Genomic DNA, 13,068 nt, shown 5'->3' with positions numbered 1-13,068 from the left:
GGAAATATCATGCCCATAGTCAAGGAGATACTAGTATGTCCCCATTTCAAATATTAGTGTAATGTAATATTGTATTTGTTTTTAAATTCTTGTCTTTTCTGTAGCTATTCAATACTTGCCTTTAATATGGCAATTAACAAGACATCATCATTAGTGTAGACAAAATACATGAGTCTGTGTTGTTGTGTACATGGATAATTTTCTTTGTCACTGCCAAATGAAATATGTTTTATTTCAGTCCTGTGTAGATATTATATCCAAGTACATATGTTGGAATTTATATTGTCTCTAGTCTTTTAAGTCAAAGGTCACTATGTCCTGACAATACCTGTAAATATTTTGTTGTTTGTATGTTAGTTTTTATAAAAGTGTCCTCTTACTTAGTAAATTATGTTAATCTACTTTCATGTATCTCTCACAGTTTTTGGAGAATACTTTCACATACAATACACTCACCATTTCAAGCCAATGATTTAATGCCATGATTTTGTATCCTAAGACTCTCAAATTTGCATCAGTTCAAAAACCTAATACGGTTTACATGGCATATTGCCCATGGTGAGTAATTCTAACTATGATTTTCCCTGCATTCTATTTTTTGTATATAGCAATTTTGGTCTTTACAAGTTCAATTTGTGCAAGTTGCAGTTATGAATATCAAACCATAGACCATGCAATGTGTGGTAAACTTGTGTACAGAGTAGAAGAACAATAATAAGTCACTTTACAAGACAGAAATTCTAAAAGTAATAATCACTGCTTGTACCTAATCAAAATATGAAGTGAACAAGTGATACTTTATGGTTTCTGTATAGCATGATGCAAATCCACATCCATCTGCAATCACTTCAAGGATCAAACTCTCCATTGTCTCCAGTACAGTCTTGGTCAATTTTCAAATTTAGTTACTTTGCATAGGTCGTTCACTGACAAAACAAAATCCTCTACATTCAGGAGATCCCTCCTTTTACAATATCTTCAGTCATTGCACTTGAAACTAATCAATATACTTTTTGTGAGCCAAAATTGATGAGAGAGGATGTTTATATTATGTACTATGTACTATTGTTTTTCTTGATGTTTATTGGGTGATAAATGTGATTAAAATACAAATCTCTATTATAAGGAGTGGTTATTATGATTCATTCATTAGCCCCTGTTTGCAACATTGTCTACTAGCTGAGTTGGTTCCAAGAAGTGGAGCCCTACTCTACACACAAGTATTTAGATCTAGAAATTCTTTGTAAAAATCTGTGTTTCTGTGTACATAAAGTGGAAAAAGTGTGCCTTCTAAAGTCAGTTTGAGGCACCATGACACAGCAATTTCTTGTGCGTGATATACTAACATTTAGTATGCCCCAATCTCATATAGTCACCAGCTCTATAACCTAGAGTGCATCTCTTTCAAAATCTTAGATTTAAATGTAGCACATTTTTTTATTGTTCTCTCCAACTCAGTTTCTAAATTATGATCACTCAGCCTAAATGTTTTATTACAATTAAAATATATAAACAATTTTAAAAAATAAAATGTTTGATATGTTCTTGGCAGTTTGTGCTTGTCCTGTCCTTTACCATGTCCATGGTTTGTAAGAAACCTTCACTTTCCCACATCTTTATGTAGTATGTTCTTTTATTGAATTTTTATTTTTTGGGAGGCCTAAATAAGTGGGGAAATGAAAAGTGAGCTCTTCCTCATTCTTTGATAAGATTACCGGTATAAAGTTTGAGACAAAAAGTTATCTTTCATTTTGTTCATAAACATGAGCAACGTCGACCAAATGACCTCGATCACGTCGTGCGCCCCCAAGTGACAGATCCTAAGAAACTAAAGACCATGAGGGGGACACCAAGAATGGATGAGGTGGATGCGTCGTGTGGCCTGAAAATGCTATAATCATTGTGTTACATAAGAAGCGACACCTTCTTCTGTTCACCAACAGTTTCTCACACCAAAGAAATATAATGTGGGTACTCAAAAGCATCAAGGAACCCGGTAAGTACGCATTATACTGGAATTCGAGTTTGGACACCAGTCGATCGCGCCAAATTTAAACATGGCGGCCACACTGCCTCAACAGTGTAATTATCGTCACATTTTGTTGTCTTTGTATTGTTTATCGCAATGTTCGGATTTGAATTATTCCATCAGTTAGCAGTAGAAGAAAAAGTATCCGTTTTTTATCTTTCCTAGGCGGACGATAATGCTAACGGGGTTAAAGGTCACAAGCTTTGCTTTCATCACGTACAGCAATGGCTGTGTCAAAAAGATCTTGCTCGCTACATTTTAAGTTATAATATAAAGTTATTGTGGTTAGCTCTACATGAATGTCTTATCTGTTTTTGTGTTCTTCAAATGTACTTTTATTTTGAAAACAAGCATGATTAATATATATTCCCCTGTAGCATATACCAAATCAAATTTACCATGTGTGCTTGTCCCTCCCTCCCTCTGCTTGAGTAAAAGATTGATTGATTGGTTGATTGATTGAATGAGGATATTGTTGTTACATCATGATAGTTGCCCAAGAACTTCCATAAAGAGATCCACGGAGGAATAATTGAATCAAATCATTGCTGTATATAAAGTAATTTAAGGTAACCTTTGTACAACGAGTACACTGAAGTAAACCACTTTCTCTATGTGCTACACTCCTTTATAGCATTCATATCAAGTGTAGAAATATACTGTTTGAATTGGTTTATTTGCAAGCCAAGCATGTGGCCTTTCTAATGTAGTCAATTAGCAAATGAAACAGTATACTTTTGCACTTGATATGGATGCTATAATAGTATAAACAAATGCAGTCCATACAGAAAACTTTGGTGTTGTGGGTTGTATATCACCCTTTCTTCCAAACACTTCATTTTTGCAGGACAAAAGTATTACTTGGTTGTTGGTAGAGATACAATTGTAGGAAGGAAAGGTGAGCCTCAATTTGTTTACAACAGCACATTAACAAGAGTCATATACAAATTATATGCTAATGAAGCACCAAAAATCATAAGGAGAGAAGGATGTAGTAGTTATTATGCAATGAAGCACCATTACACTATATATGCAAATGAATCCATTACACTAGATATGTAAATGAGCACCATATATGTAAATGAAACATCAAGACAGCTAAGCTCCTGAGTCCCAGAATGTGTAGTCTGCCAAAAAAAAAAACTAATTTCAGAAGTGTATTCCACAAACACAAAATTACAATTTTCATTGGTTTAAAACATTACATTACTTACAGTACATAAAATCATTTATGAGAGAGTTCCAGTTATGCATGTTACAGTCTCTAACTGTTGTGTACTGGTATATGTTTAGTCATAGTAATAATTAGTACAAGTACTAGAAGTATGCTGGTGTTTTATGATGTCACAATTCTTGTATTGCTTTCATATGATGTATCTGATTCTTCTGCAGCTTACATATATAGAAGTGATATTGACTTGTAGAACAATTCACAATCCTGTGATTTTTTTATAAATGTACATGTACTGTAATTTTTATTTCAGAAACAAGAATACTGATTTTGAATGACCAGTCTATCAGTAGAAAACACTCTGTTCTTACTGTATCTCATTCAGAAGCCAACGTGGTAAGTTGTCAAACTAGACAAAGTGTACTAGATCATCAAAATTAGTAACATTATGTTACGTTGTAACTTCAATCTGTACAATCAACACTCAGACATAAATAAAATTTCAATGTTTTGTCCTACAAATTGAGACAAAAAACAACAGTATTAATTTTTCATTAGTAATGATCTTTATCTTTGTTAAAATACAACTTCACCATTACATCATCAGATACTAGTATTTCCGTAATACTCAAAATTCTGAAGTGTACTGGGGAGAGGGGGGAGAGCTAGAGGTAGCCTGTGTACTTAAAAAGTAGTTTATATTTGACACCTATGTTTGCATACATTCAGTCTAGTGTACAGAGACTGTCAACACTGGAACTAAAGGATTCATCCAAGTATGGTACATTTATCAATGGTAAGAAAGTAGAGAGTGGATCTACAACATCATTGAAGGACGGTGATACTGTGGTCTTTGGTTCTCTCAAGACAAATGAATGGAAGTAAGTACAGGTCTTTAATGTTTTCCCCAGAAACTGGTAGTGGAGTCATAAGATAAATTTACATAATAGCAGACATTTCAGTTTCTCCCTGTGAGAGTAATGAAATGTATTGTATTGTATTATAAAATGATATGCTATTAATAATGTAAATTGGCTCATACTATCTTTAAGAAATCATATCTCTTTGGAAGCTCTGGAATAACTCTACACTTATTAACAAATAGTTCAGAGTTCTTGGTATGAGATTTTCCTATCTCAAATAAAATAAGTTTGTATGTATATGTAGAACTGTATGTGACAGGGAGCCGCACACATGTATATGGGGTTGTCGGTGGCCGAGCGGTTAGCTCGTATGCCTCTTACCTCTGCAGTCTGGGTTCGAACCTGCCTGGTGTCGGCTGGGTTTGATTAAAAAAATTTAACCAGGTCTGCATGTAAGACGGGTGATGCTCAGTTTGATCCTGCCAAACAACGCAGGTTTTCCCCGGGCACTCCGGTTTCCTCCTGCTTCTTCAACACTAGGGCGCTGCTCTTGTGGCGACCATTCAACAAATTTCCAAATTTATTTGGACGAATAAAGTTTATATACAAAATAAGTTATGATTACTCTCAGGATATCTCTTACTACTACTAGGTGGTCTTAGTGCTGAATAGTACAGGTAAAACACATACAGCGATAAAACAAGAAAGACAAGCATGTTTTGGAATTTTTTACTTAACCTTTTGTAGTACTTTTGTGTAGACTTAGTGTCATGTTCCAATGACATTGACTGTTGAGTTACTAGACTATGTTTTGACTAGTTTAAAACTCAAGGCAATTTAGAAATACACAGAAAGAGCTGTCAAGTTTATATTACGGATCCTTCCTTGCAGAGTTTGTTATGAACCCATGGTTGTGTGTAGTTCCTGCTTGGACAGCCAGGATAAGAAATCTCTGAAAGCAGTATTAGTAAAGTTGGGTGCTCATCTACTTGGTGAATGGACTAAAGACTGTACACTTCTAGCAATGAGTAAACTCAATGTCACAGTCAAGGTATGTAGTGACCATAGAGTTTGTGCACCTTACCTCAGTAAGTCTTCACAACGAAGTTAAATTGAAGATATGGTCATGTTGTAGCTTAATTAAAATGCCAGGTATGAAATATTTAAGATTGTAAAATAGTTCAGTTTTATTGTGTTGGTTCCCAATCCTAACTGTCACCAACTTTTCAACCCCATTGTAGGTGATATCAGCTTTGATAACCTGTCATCCCATGGTGAAACCAGAATATTTTCATAAAGTTTTAGAAGCTGCTGAACAAAATTCTGACCTGCCTGATGTCAAAGAGTGAGTTCATTCAAAAATCTAAGAATGATTTTTATTATTTAGAATGTTTGAAGTGACTCACCAATGAAATGTTTTTATTAGAAAATCGAAATGCTGTGCTGACCATTTCCTGAAATCATTGATACTACCACAAAGCATTGTAGAAAACCTGGGTAGAACACAGTTAGCTTGTACATATTTGGTACTTACCTTTTTAAACAAAAGCTCTGATAGTAACTATTGTCCTTTGACATTAGGAAGAGATAAGCAAGGATACAGCTGATTTAAAACTTTGAGAGAATTTTCAATTTCAAAATGTGTTTCTCTCTGTTCACTTGCTTTCCGCCTATTCCAATGTGAATGAAACCTCAGCACTGACACTGATTGTAAGTATGAATACAAATTGTGTTCATCTCTATAGGTATATACCACCACTGACTGACATGGCCATCAAGAAGGACAGTGTTTCCTTTACAGTGGATGAAAGACGGAAGACAATTTTCCAAGATATGACATTCATCTTTCTATCACCCAAACAGTTCAAGAGATTGAATCAAACAGTTAGTTTTGGTGATGGTAAGGCAATACTGATGGAAGAAGGTAGTGATGATGATAATGATGATGTGTTGGTACAACCAGGGACATGTGTCATGTATGCTGATCCACAGGATAATACACAGAACTACTCTCAGAATGGCAAGGAATGGATATCACATGTCAAGACTCACCTCAAGAGGTGAGTTTACTGGGCACACCTGGGGGAGTTTATTGGGCACACCTAGGTTCCCAGACTTTTTTCTTGATAGATAAATGTGTTGTCCATTATCTTTTTATTAATACAATGCTTGAAACAGTCGCCTTGAAAACACTTATAATATGCCATAATGTTTCAGGTCTACAAAGTAACATTCAGACATTCATCTGTTATGCCCAGATTTATGTAAATGAGTTTGCTATCTTTTTTACTGACCAATATGTAAATTGCATTGTTGATAAAAATAACTAAAGTTACATTCTTTTAAGAATAGCATTAAAATGAAATTCTACAAAATATTGATCTTACAGTAATAATTTGAGACCAATTCAAGACTCTGAACTAGGTTTGGCTGTCCTGCACTGTTCATGTGAATTACACTGCAATCCAACTATCTCACAAGGTAAGAACTACTTCTACTCCTGTTTTGCTGACATACTGAATCAATACAATTAATAATGATAATAATAATGTTACTTTTTATATAGCGCTTTCCCACTCTGTGCTTAATGTGCTTTACAATTATTACCCCTGGCTCGGATATATATTGCAGCCTTTATAAGCGCATAGGATTGGAGCCTTCACATTGCAACCTCTATCCTACCAGGTCCCCAATTATACAGCTGGGTTGACTGAGGCACAGTCGTGGTTCAAAATCTTGCCACCACTCAGAAACAAACGACAGTGATGGGGCTCGAACCTGCAACCTGCAGATTCCAAGCAGGCCACTCCAACCATCATCATGACTCCACTACAATTGCACATTAGGAATCAGTTTGGCTAATGGTCCTCAGAATGTACATAAATTAAAGTACATGTAGATGATATCATAATAAAATATGTATCAGTTACAAATTAACTTGGTCTATAGGAACTTTTTCATGTCTATATACTGATCTTGATGTACAGTTGTTAACACGTACAACTGAATAGTTTATTGTGTTTATTTTGATTCCAGCTGGAGTGAATCTTCTTCAACCTCTACCATCACAAACCTTAGAATCACAACAAATCTTAGCAACAGAGACAGAGCCTTCACAGTCACATTTCCAGACACAAAGCAGACAGAAAGATTTTGCCATTCCTTCCACTAGTGAGAGCGTCACCAGTGGTAGACTTCAGGACAGATCTCAAAAGAGAGCTAAAATCAAACAGGAAAGAGTTTCAGGAAATCAGGGACTATCTAAGGATAGATACAGTGAGAGTTTTGGCATTGCTGGTACCACTTCTAATGTGTCTAAAATCTCAGAAACTGTATTATCTAGTAAAGACAACTCAGACAGCTTGAAGGTGAAAACGTCTCCAGGAAAAGGAATGATCACAAGTTACTTTGGTGCAGCATCAAAGAAAAGGTAACTTCATGTAGAAAACTGAGGAAGATTTGTTTGGGTGCTCTCAAATATCAAATATTGCTGATCAAAATATATATCATGCATCACACAACATGTATCAATTCTTATATCATTTAGTGAGTTTTTTACTTACCCTGGAATTATCCTCTTCCCCATATCCCACCGATGTCCAACCATGTGACGTCTTAGCTGCCATATTTTACCCAAACTATTATTTTGAGGTTATCCCCCAACATTTCTGTTTTCTTCAGATGATTTCAGTATTTAATCAAAGCCAGCTGGCACTGAGTGGGTCCAAACCCAGCTGGTACTGAGTGGGTCCAAACCCAGCTGGCGCTGAGTGGGTCCAAACCCAGCTGGCGCTGAGTGGGTTCAAACCCAATGGCAGTGGTAAGAGGCATACAAACTAACTGCTTAGCCAACAACAACCCCTATTGCATACTAATGTCACTATATGGGTGTGGCTAAATGTGTGGAGTATGTAGAGATTATGAAGAGTACGTTGAATTGTGATAGACTGGTACAAGGCAATACAGAATTGCCATACATAAAGTAAATGGTAAAATGTTGAAAAATGAAGAAGTAGGTATTTGTTTTTTTCTGGTTGTTGGTCCTAATCTACCTCCCTGAAGGTACCAAATACACTAATACCAAATTGTAATGACATATGACGTTCTCTATCATAATTCAGAGTGAGACAGGAAGATGAAGAAGATACCTCTACCAAAGAAAGCAAGACAAAGCTGATGAGACATGATACTTATGAATTCCAATCACAAAACACTCAACAAGAACAGAGAAGTCCCAGAATGCAATCCAAGAAAATAAAACAGGAAGTGGTGTCACCAAGAGAGGAACTACAAACTGAAACTGATGACTATAGGGAAACGAACATTCAACCATTGAACAAGACCAATGACACAAAGAAAGAGAAACTTGAAATCAGGAATAGAGCGCCCTCGCCAGTTGATGCAAAGATAACTAAACAACCTAATGATAGTAGGGACAAAGTCTCTGTAAAAGTGAAGAGAAAACGACAGGATGTTTGTGAGGAAAGTGAAGAAGAAGAAGAAAGCCAGTGGAGTAAAAAGAAGAATGTGAGACAGGTTGGTACAGTGTGATTTGAGAGATGTTAAAATCTGTCATTTATCAAAAACTTGTCATGTGTAGCTAGAGTCATTAAAGTATTTAGTATTCTCACATGTTTGCTGTATATTACACAAACCCAATCAAGTTTTCATTCAATCGTAAGTACCGTGACTGTCTTCCATCCAAATGTAAACATGTGACATTAAGAACTCTAGAATTTGTCTATTTTTTACCCACATTACTATTTCCTGCTGATATCATCCAGGTGAAACAATCAAGGAAACATAACTTAGCATATAAAGTGATATATTTTGGTACAATTTACATATTTTGACATAAGAATGTTTATTTATATAGTAGAATCTTCCTAAGTTGTTAGTGCCATTAACATTATGCTTTACAGACAGGTGACGGCAACCAGGCAAGTCAAAGTCTAGAAATACCAGTGTACACAGAGACAAGATCTAAACCTAGAAGTGGAGAAATCCCAGCTGGTTATATCACCACTACAAGACCTATAGAGGTATGATTAATACATGACAATACAAAACTCAGGTGTTCTTGTAGTGAATTGACCAGATGCACAATGTTAGTTACACTCCCAAGATAAACGGGAAAAGTAATTCTGTAAAGAAATCTCACATGTCATTGCAAGGCTACAGTATACTGGCTACCAGTTACTGTCTGCTGTAAGATATCTTCAAATGGCTTACTGTACAAAAACCAATGTGTTCACAGGTTCTTTTCTTTGCATATATTATCTCTACCAGGAACAAATAGATGTCAATATCAACATGGAGTACAAGGCAGAAGAAAATCTACCCAGTAGCCTTGTTGTGACTAAAGAGAAAAGTTTAGTAGTCCGAAGACCAAAACCCAGAATTACAAGTACTATAGCTACAGGTGACACTGTCAAGAACTTCAAAAAATTCAAAAAGGTGAGATTTCAATTCATTCAATTTAAAAAAAAAAAATGTTTTGAAAAAATCCCTAGTCTGATTGAATTTCATACTATACACTGACAATATCTTACAAAGAGGGTTAATCCTGTTTTGCTCAACCTGTAGTTTTTAGTGTACAATCAAATACCTTCTGGTAGACAGAGATTTAATTATTGGTCTGTTCCATCATAGACCCTTGTTCCATCTGTTTTATTTGTATGCAAATGTATGCAAATTCAGATTGGTCCAAGTTAACTTGTTCATTATATGAAAATTTATGTAAAATTTCCTTATTGATGGGTAGTAATTCTTTCATCCTACTATATTATACCAATGCAAGGTAAACTATTAGTCTACTCAACCTTTTGTACTATATGGAAATGTATGCAAAGTTTGGCTCTTGAGTATTTGCATATAAACTGATACACCTGGATGTTGCAAGTTGCCGCATGCTTTTTTCATACTGGGTCATTTAGTCTCATGGGTTCTGGAGAAGTAACATCTCTGAAAATGCAATCTACTTCAAGTTCAATATTGTTCTTTTTCGATGAGTTTGAACTCTCTAAATGTTGTGAGCTATTTGTGGTCAAGTAAGTAACAAGAAATATTGCTGGAGCCTTGGCAATGAAAATAATGTTTCATGACAATGTACCTAAACTGCAGTCAAATGTTTCACTCTGCTGTACACATTTATCCCAAGTTCTGGCAGCCATCTTGATTTTTTTTTTTTTTTTTTTTTTTTTTTTTTTTTTTTTTTTTTTGTGGTTTAATTTCATGAAGTTGGGGAAGTTCTTTGTCTTTGAGTGTGATTTTCAGAAGACTTCTCACAAGTAAACGCTACCCTGATGCTAGCTGCAATGATTATAGCGTTTACTGTGATTTTGAGGGCTTTTTCGCCTGTTTTTGTGCATTTTTTTGTTCTGATGTTTAACCCGAATCAAATGCTACAATTCCTGTAATGCAAATAGACGAAACCACATGTCTACAAAAGTAGAAGTTTGTCACATTTCTGTCTGAACAGTGTTCAAAAACCACAGCAAAAGTACTGTATAAAGAAAATTATGAAGAAATACTAGTTTGCTACAGTGCCATTAGTTTCTCAACTACAGCTGACATTGTTGTTAAAAATACTACCATGACTAGTCAATTTTGTGTTTCTTACACTGTTAATAGGCATCCTATCCTGGCATCAACAGTTTACCTCGCATCATTGGAGGTAATGACTTAGAAGTTCACAATAACCGACCACATCGTGAGGTTGAGGAGTGGTTTCAAGAACAAGTACAGGTAAAAATAGTAGACCCCATGTCATCTACATTTGTATATGTATATGGAAATCACACATGGTCAAGTACAGGTAAAAAGTTCCCTGTCTTCTAATATGGAAATCGCACATAGTCAAGTACAAGTAAAAAGTGTCACATTATATATATGGAAATCATACATAGTTAAATAAAATCCAAATTGACATAAATAAAACAATTGGAATGATAGATCTATACTGTAAACATTTAAAAATTGGCACAATATCAAGGTTTTATTGATAATTTGAAAGTAATCTAGCCTGAATTTCAATCTAGTTTCACATCTTAGAAGGCTTTCTTTTTAGTTTAATAATATGTCAGTGTTTTATTAATATTTATTTTTAAGGTTGATGGCAAAGAAGAGGAAGAAAACTCCATGGCTAATGATCTTTTCAATTGGGAACCAAAGAAGAAAGGAAGGCGACGTTAACATGGTCAGTTTCACTGAAATTCATGTCTCGTCTAGTCTATAGGGGAAATTTGTATAACTGCCACTAACATGGTCAGTTTCACTGAAAGTCATGTCTCGTCTAGTCTATAGGGGAAATTTCTATAACTGCCACTAACATGGTCAGTTTCACTGAAATTCATGTCTTGCCTAGTCTATAGGGGAGATTTGTATAACTGGCACGAACATGGTCACTTTATCTCCATGGTTACCAATCCATAGGGGAAATTTTTGAGAGAAAGGTTAATGATGAGCTAGGTAAAAGGGCTGAGTACTAATATCGTTATGGCAACCATGGTTATACCAAAACGCTACACTGTTGTTATGGGCAACAGCAAGAGATAACCTGTTTTCCTGTAACAGTGAGCATAAATTAGTATGAGGTCAATGTGGGAATGGATACAATGTAGAGTTACGTTGTATCATTTGGGTGTTGACCTACACAGTGTGAATGAGTGTGTGTATGTTAGGGTGAATGATAGCTATGGTTGCCGTGGCGAGTACGGTGATCCCAAGTTTTCAAGCTGAAACCTTTCTCTCTCTATTGTCGTAAACTATCCATCCTTGAAAAGATGACTGTTACATTCCTGTTTAGTTGTCACACAGACATTTCATAAAGCACGACATTTTTCAGTTGAAGTTTTCCATGTATTCTAGAGAAAATGTTCTTAGTGTAAACCGTGATATTGGAGACAACTTGACAACAGATCAAAAGAATGGTGTGTCAGTAAGAGTAAGCACACTTAGGTCAGTCAAAAAAGAACTAAAAATCATTCAAAAATATGATATGGTTGATCCTGTTGTGAAAATGAAAATGAAAAATATACAACATGACACGCTTTATCATACTCTAATTTTGGTGTAATTTAAACTGTTTTGACTGGTAACTTCTTTATTTGTCCTTGCCCCCTCAGATCGAATATGTGAAAGTTTGATGTAGATAGTGCTGCTTACACTGCTGCTGCCTGGTCATTGAGTTGATAGATGAACAAAACTCTTGGCTGCCAGATATTAACCAAACAATGGAGAGAAGAATTCATGTAGTATGATTTATTAGCTATGCACATGGGTTTAGACTGAGGGACGTAATATATTGACATTGCAAGGATGTGTGTAAAAAAGAACAGAACTGTCTTTCAAAACTAAGTGTACATGTATATTGTAAATACAAGTTGAATCGAATGTAGAGAATCCTTGATGGCTATTGAGGACGATTCCAATGTAGACAATACAAGATTGACTAACATTGAAGGCTACATAGACTGTCGACAGTCCCTCGCGCCTTTTTTTCCCTATGTTTTATCTGAACTTAAGTCGTTGCAGTGCTCCGATCTGGCGCAATACTACTATAATCGCATACTGATATCGAGGGCCAAAGGGCTCAGGCCTTCGGCCCTCGATATCAGTATGCAATTATAGTAGTGTTGTGCCGGATCGGAGCGCGGCGACGACTTAAGTTTAGATAAAACGTAGGAAAAAAAGGCGTGAGCGACTGTTGACAGTCTAAAGGCTACATTACAAATGTACTAAGTACAGTACTTTCATGTAAAGATATATCCAGATGTTGAATACACAGCTGAAGTAAAATAAACAATGCGATGTCCAAGACTTGCTTTGGCTTGTGCTGTGTGTTTTACAGAACAAAGATTGTTTTTCAATTCTTCCATCTGTAAATATTATAATTAGAAATCACAAGTTTTCATAATAAATTTCTTTTCAAAAACAAATTGACTGTCTTGCTTACTTTGTTTCCGATACTATTACTCGTCCTCCATAAATGGATTACATGCAGT

At 35.5% G+C, this 13,068-nt stretch overlaps 1 protein-coding gene across 1 annotated transcript; it reads left to right on the top strand.

The window, feature by feature from the left end:
* The first annotated feature begins 1,844 nt into the window (after positions 1-1,844).
* Positions 1,845-12,549, top strand: LOC144437698 (nibrin-like). The gene is made up of 15 exons (XM_078126703.1): positions 1,845-1,996; positions 2,877-2,927; positions 3,514-3,596; positions 3,930-4,081; positions 4,955-5,114; positions 5,305-5,408; positions 5,809-6,123; positions 6,453-6,544; positions 7,100-7,493; positions 8,185-8,599; positions 8,986-9,105; positions 9,353-9,520; positions 10,697-10,810; positions 11,174-11,261; positions 12,190-12,549. The coding sequence occupies exons 1-14, from the start codon at positions 1,966-1,968 to the stop codon at positions 11,255-11,257; spliced, it is 2,283 nt and encodes a 760-aa protein (XP_077982829.1). The 5' UTR covers positions 1,845-1,965; the 3' UTR covers positions 11,258-11,261; positions 12,190-12,549.
* Positions 12,550-13,068: the final 519 nt, after the last annotated feature.

The sequence above is a fragment of the Glandiceps talaboti genome, chromosome 7 (genome assembly GCF_964340395.1).
Source record: "Glandiceps talaboti chromosome 7, keGlaTala1.1, whole genome shotgun sequence".
Lineage (NCBI taxonomy): Eukaryota > Metazoa > Hemichordata > Enteropneusta > Spengelidae > Glandiceps > Glandiceps talaboti.
Note: the sequence above shows the minus strand (reverse complement) of the source record. Positions and strands in the feature narration are given on the sequence as shown.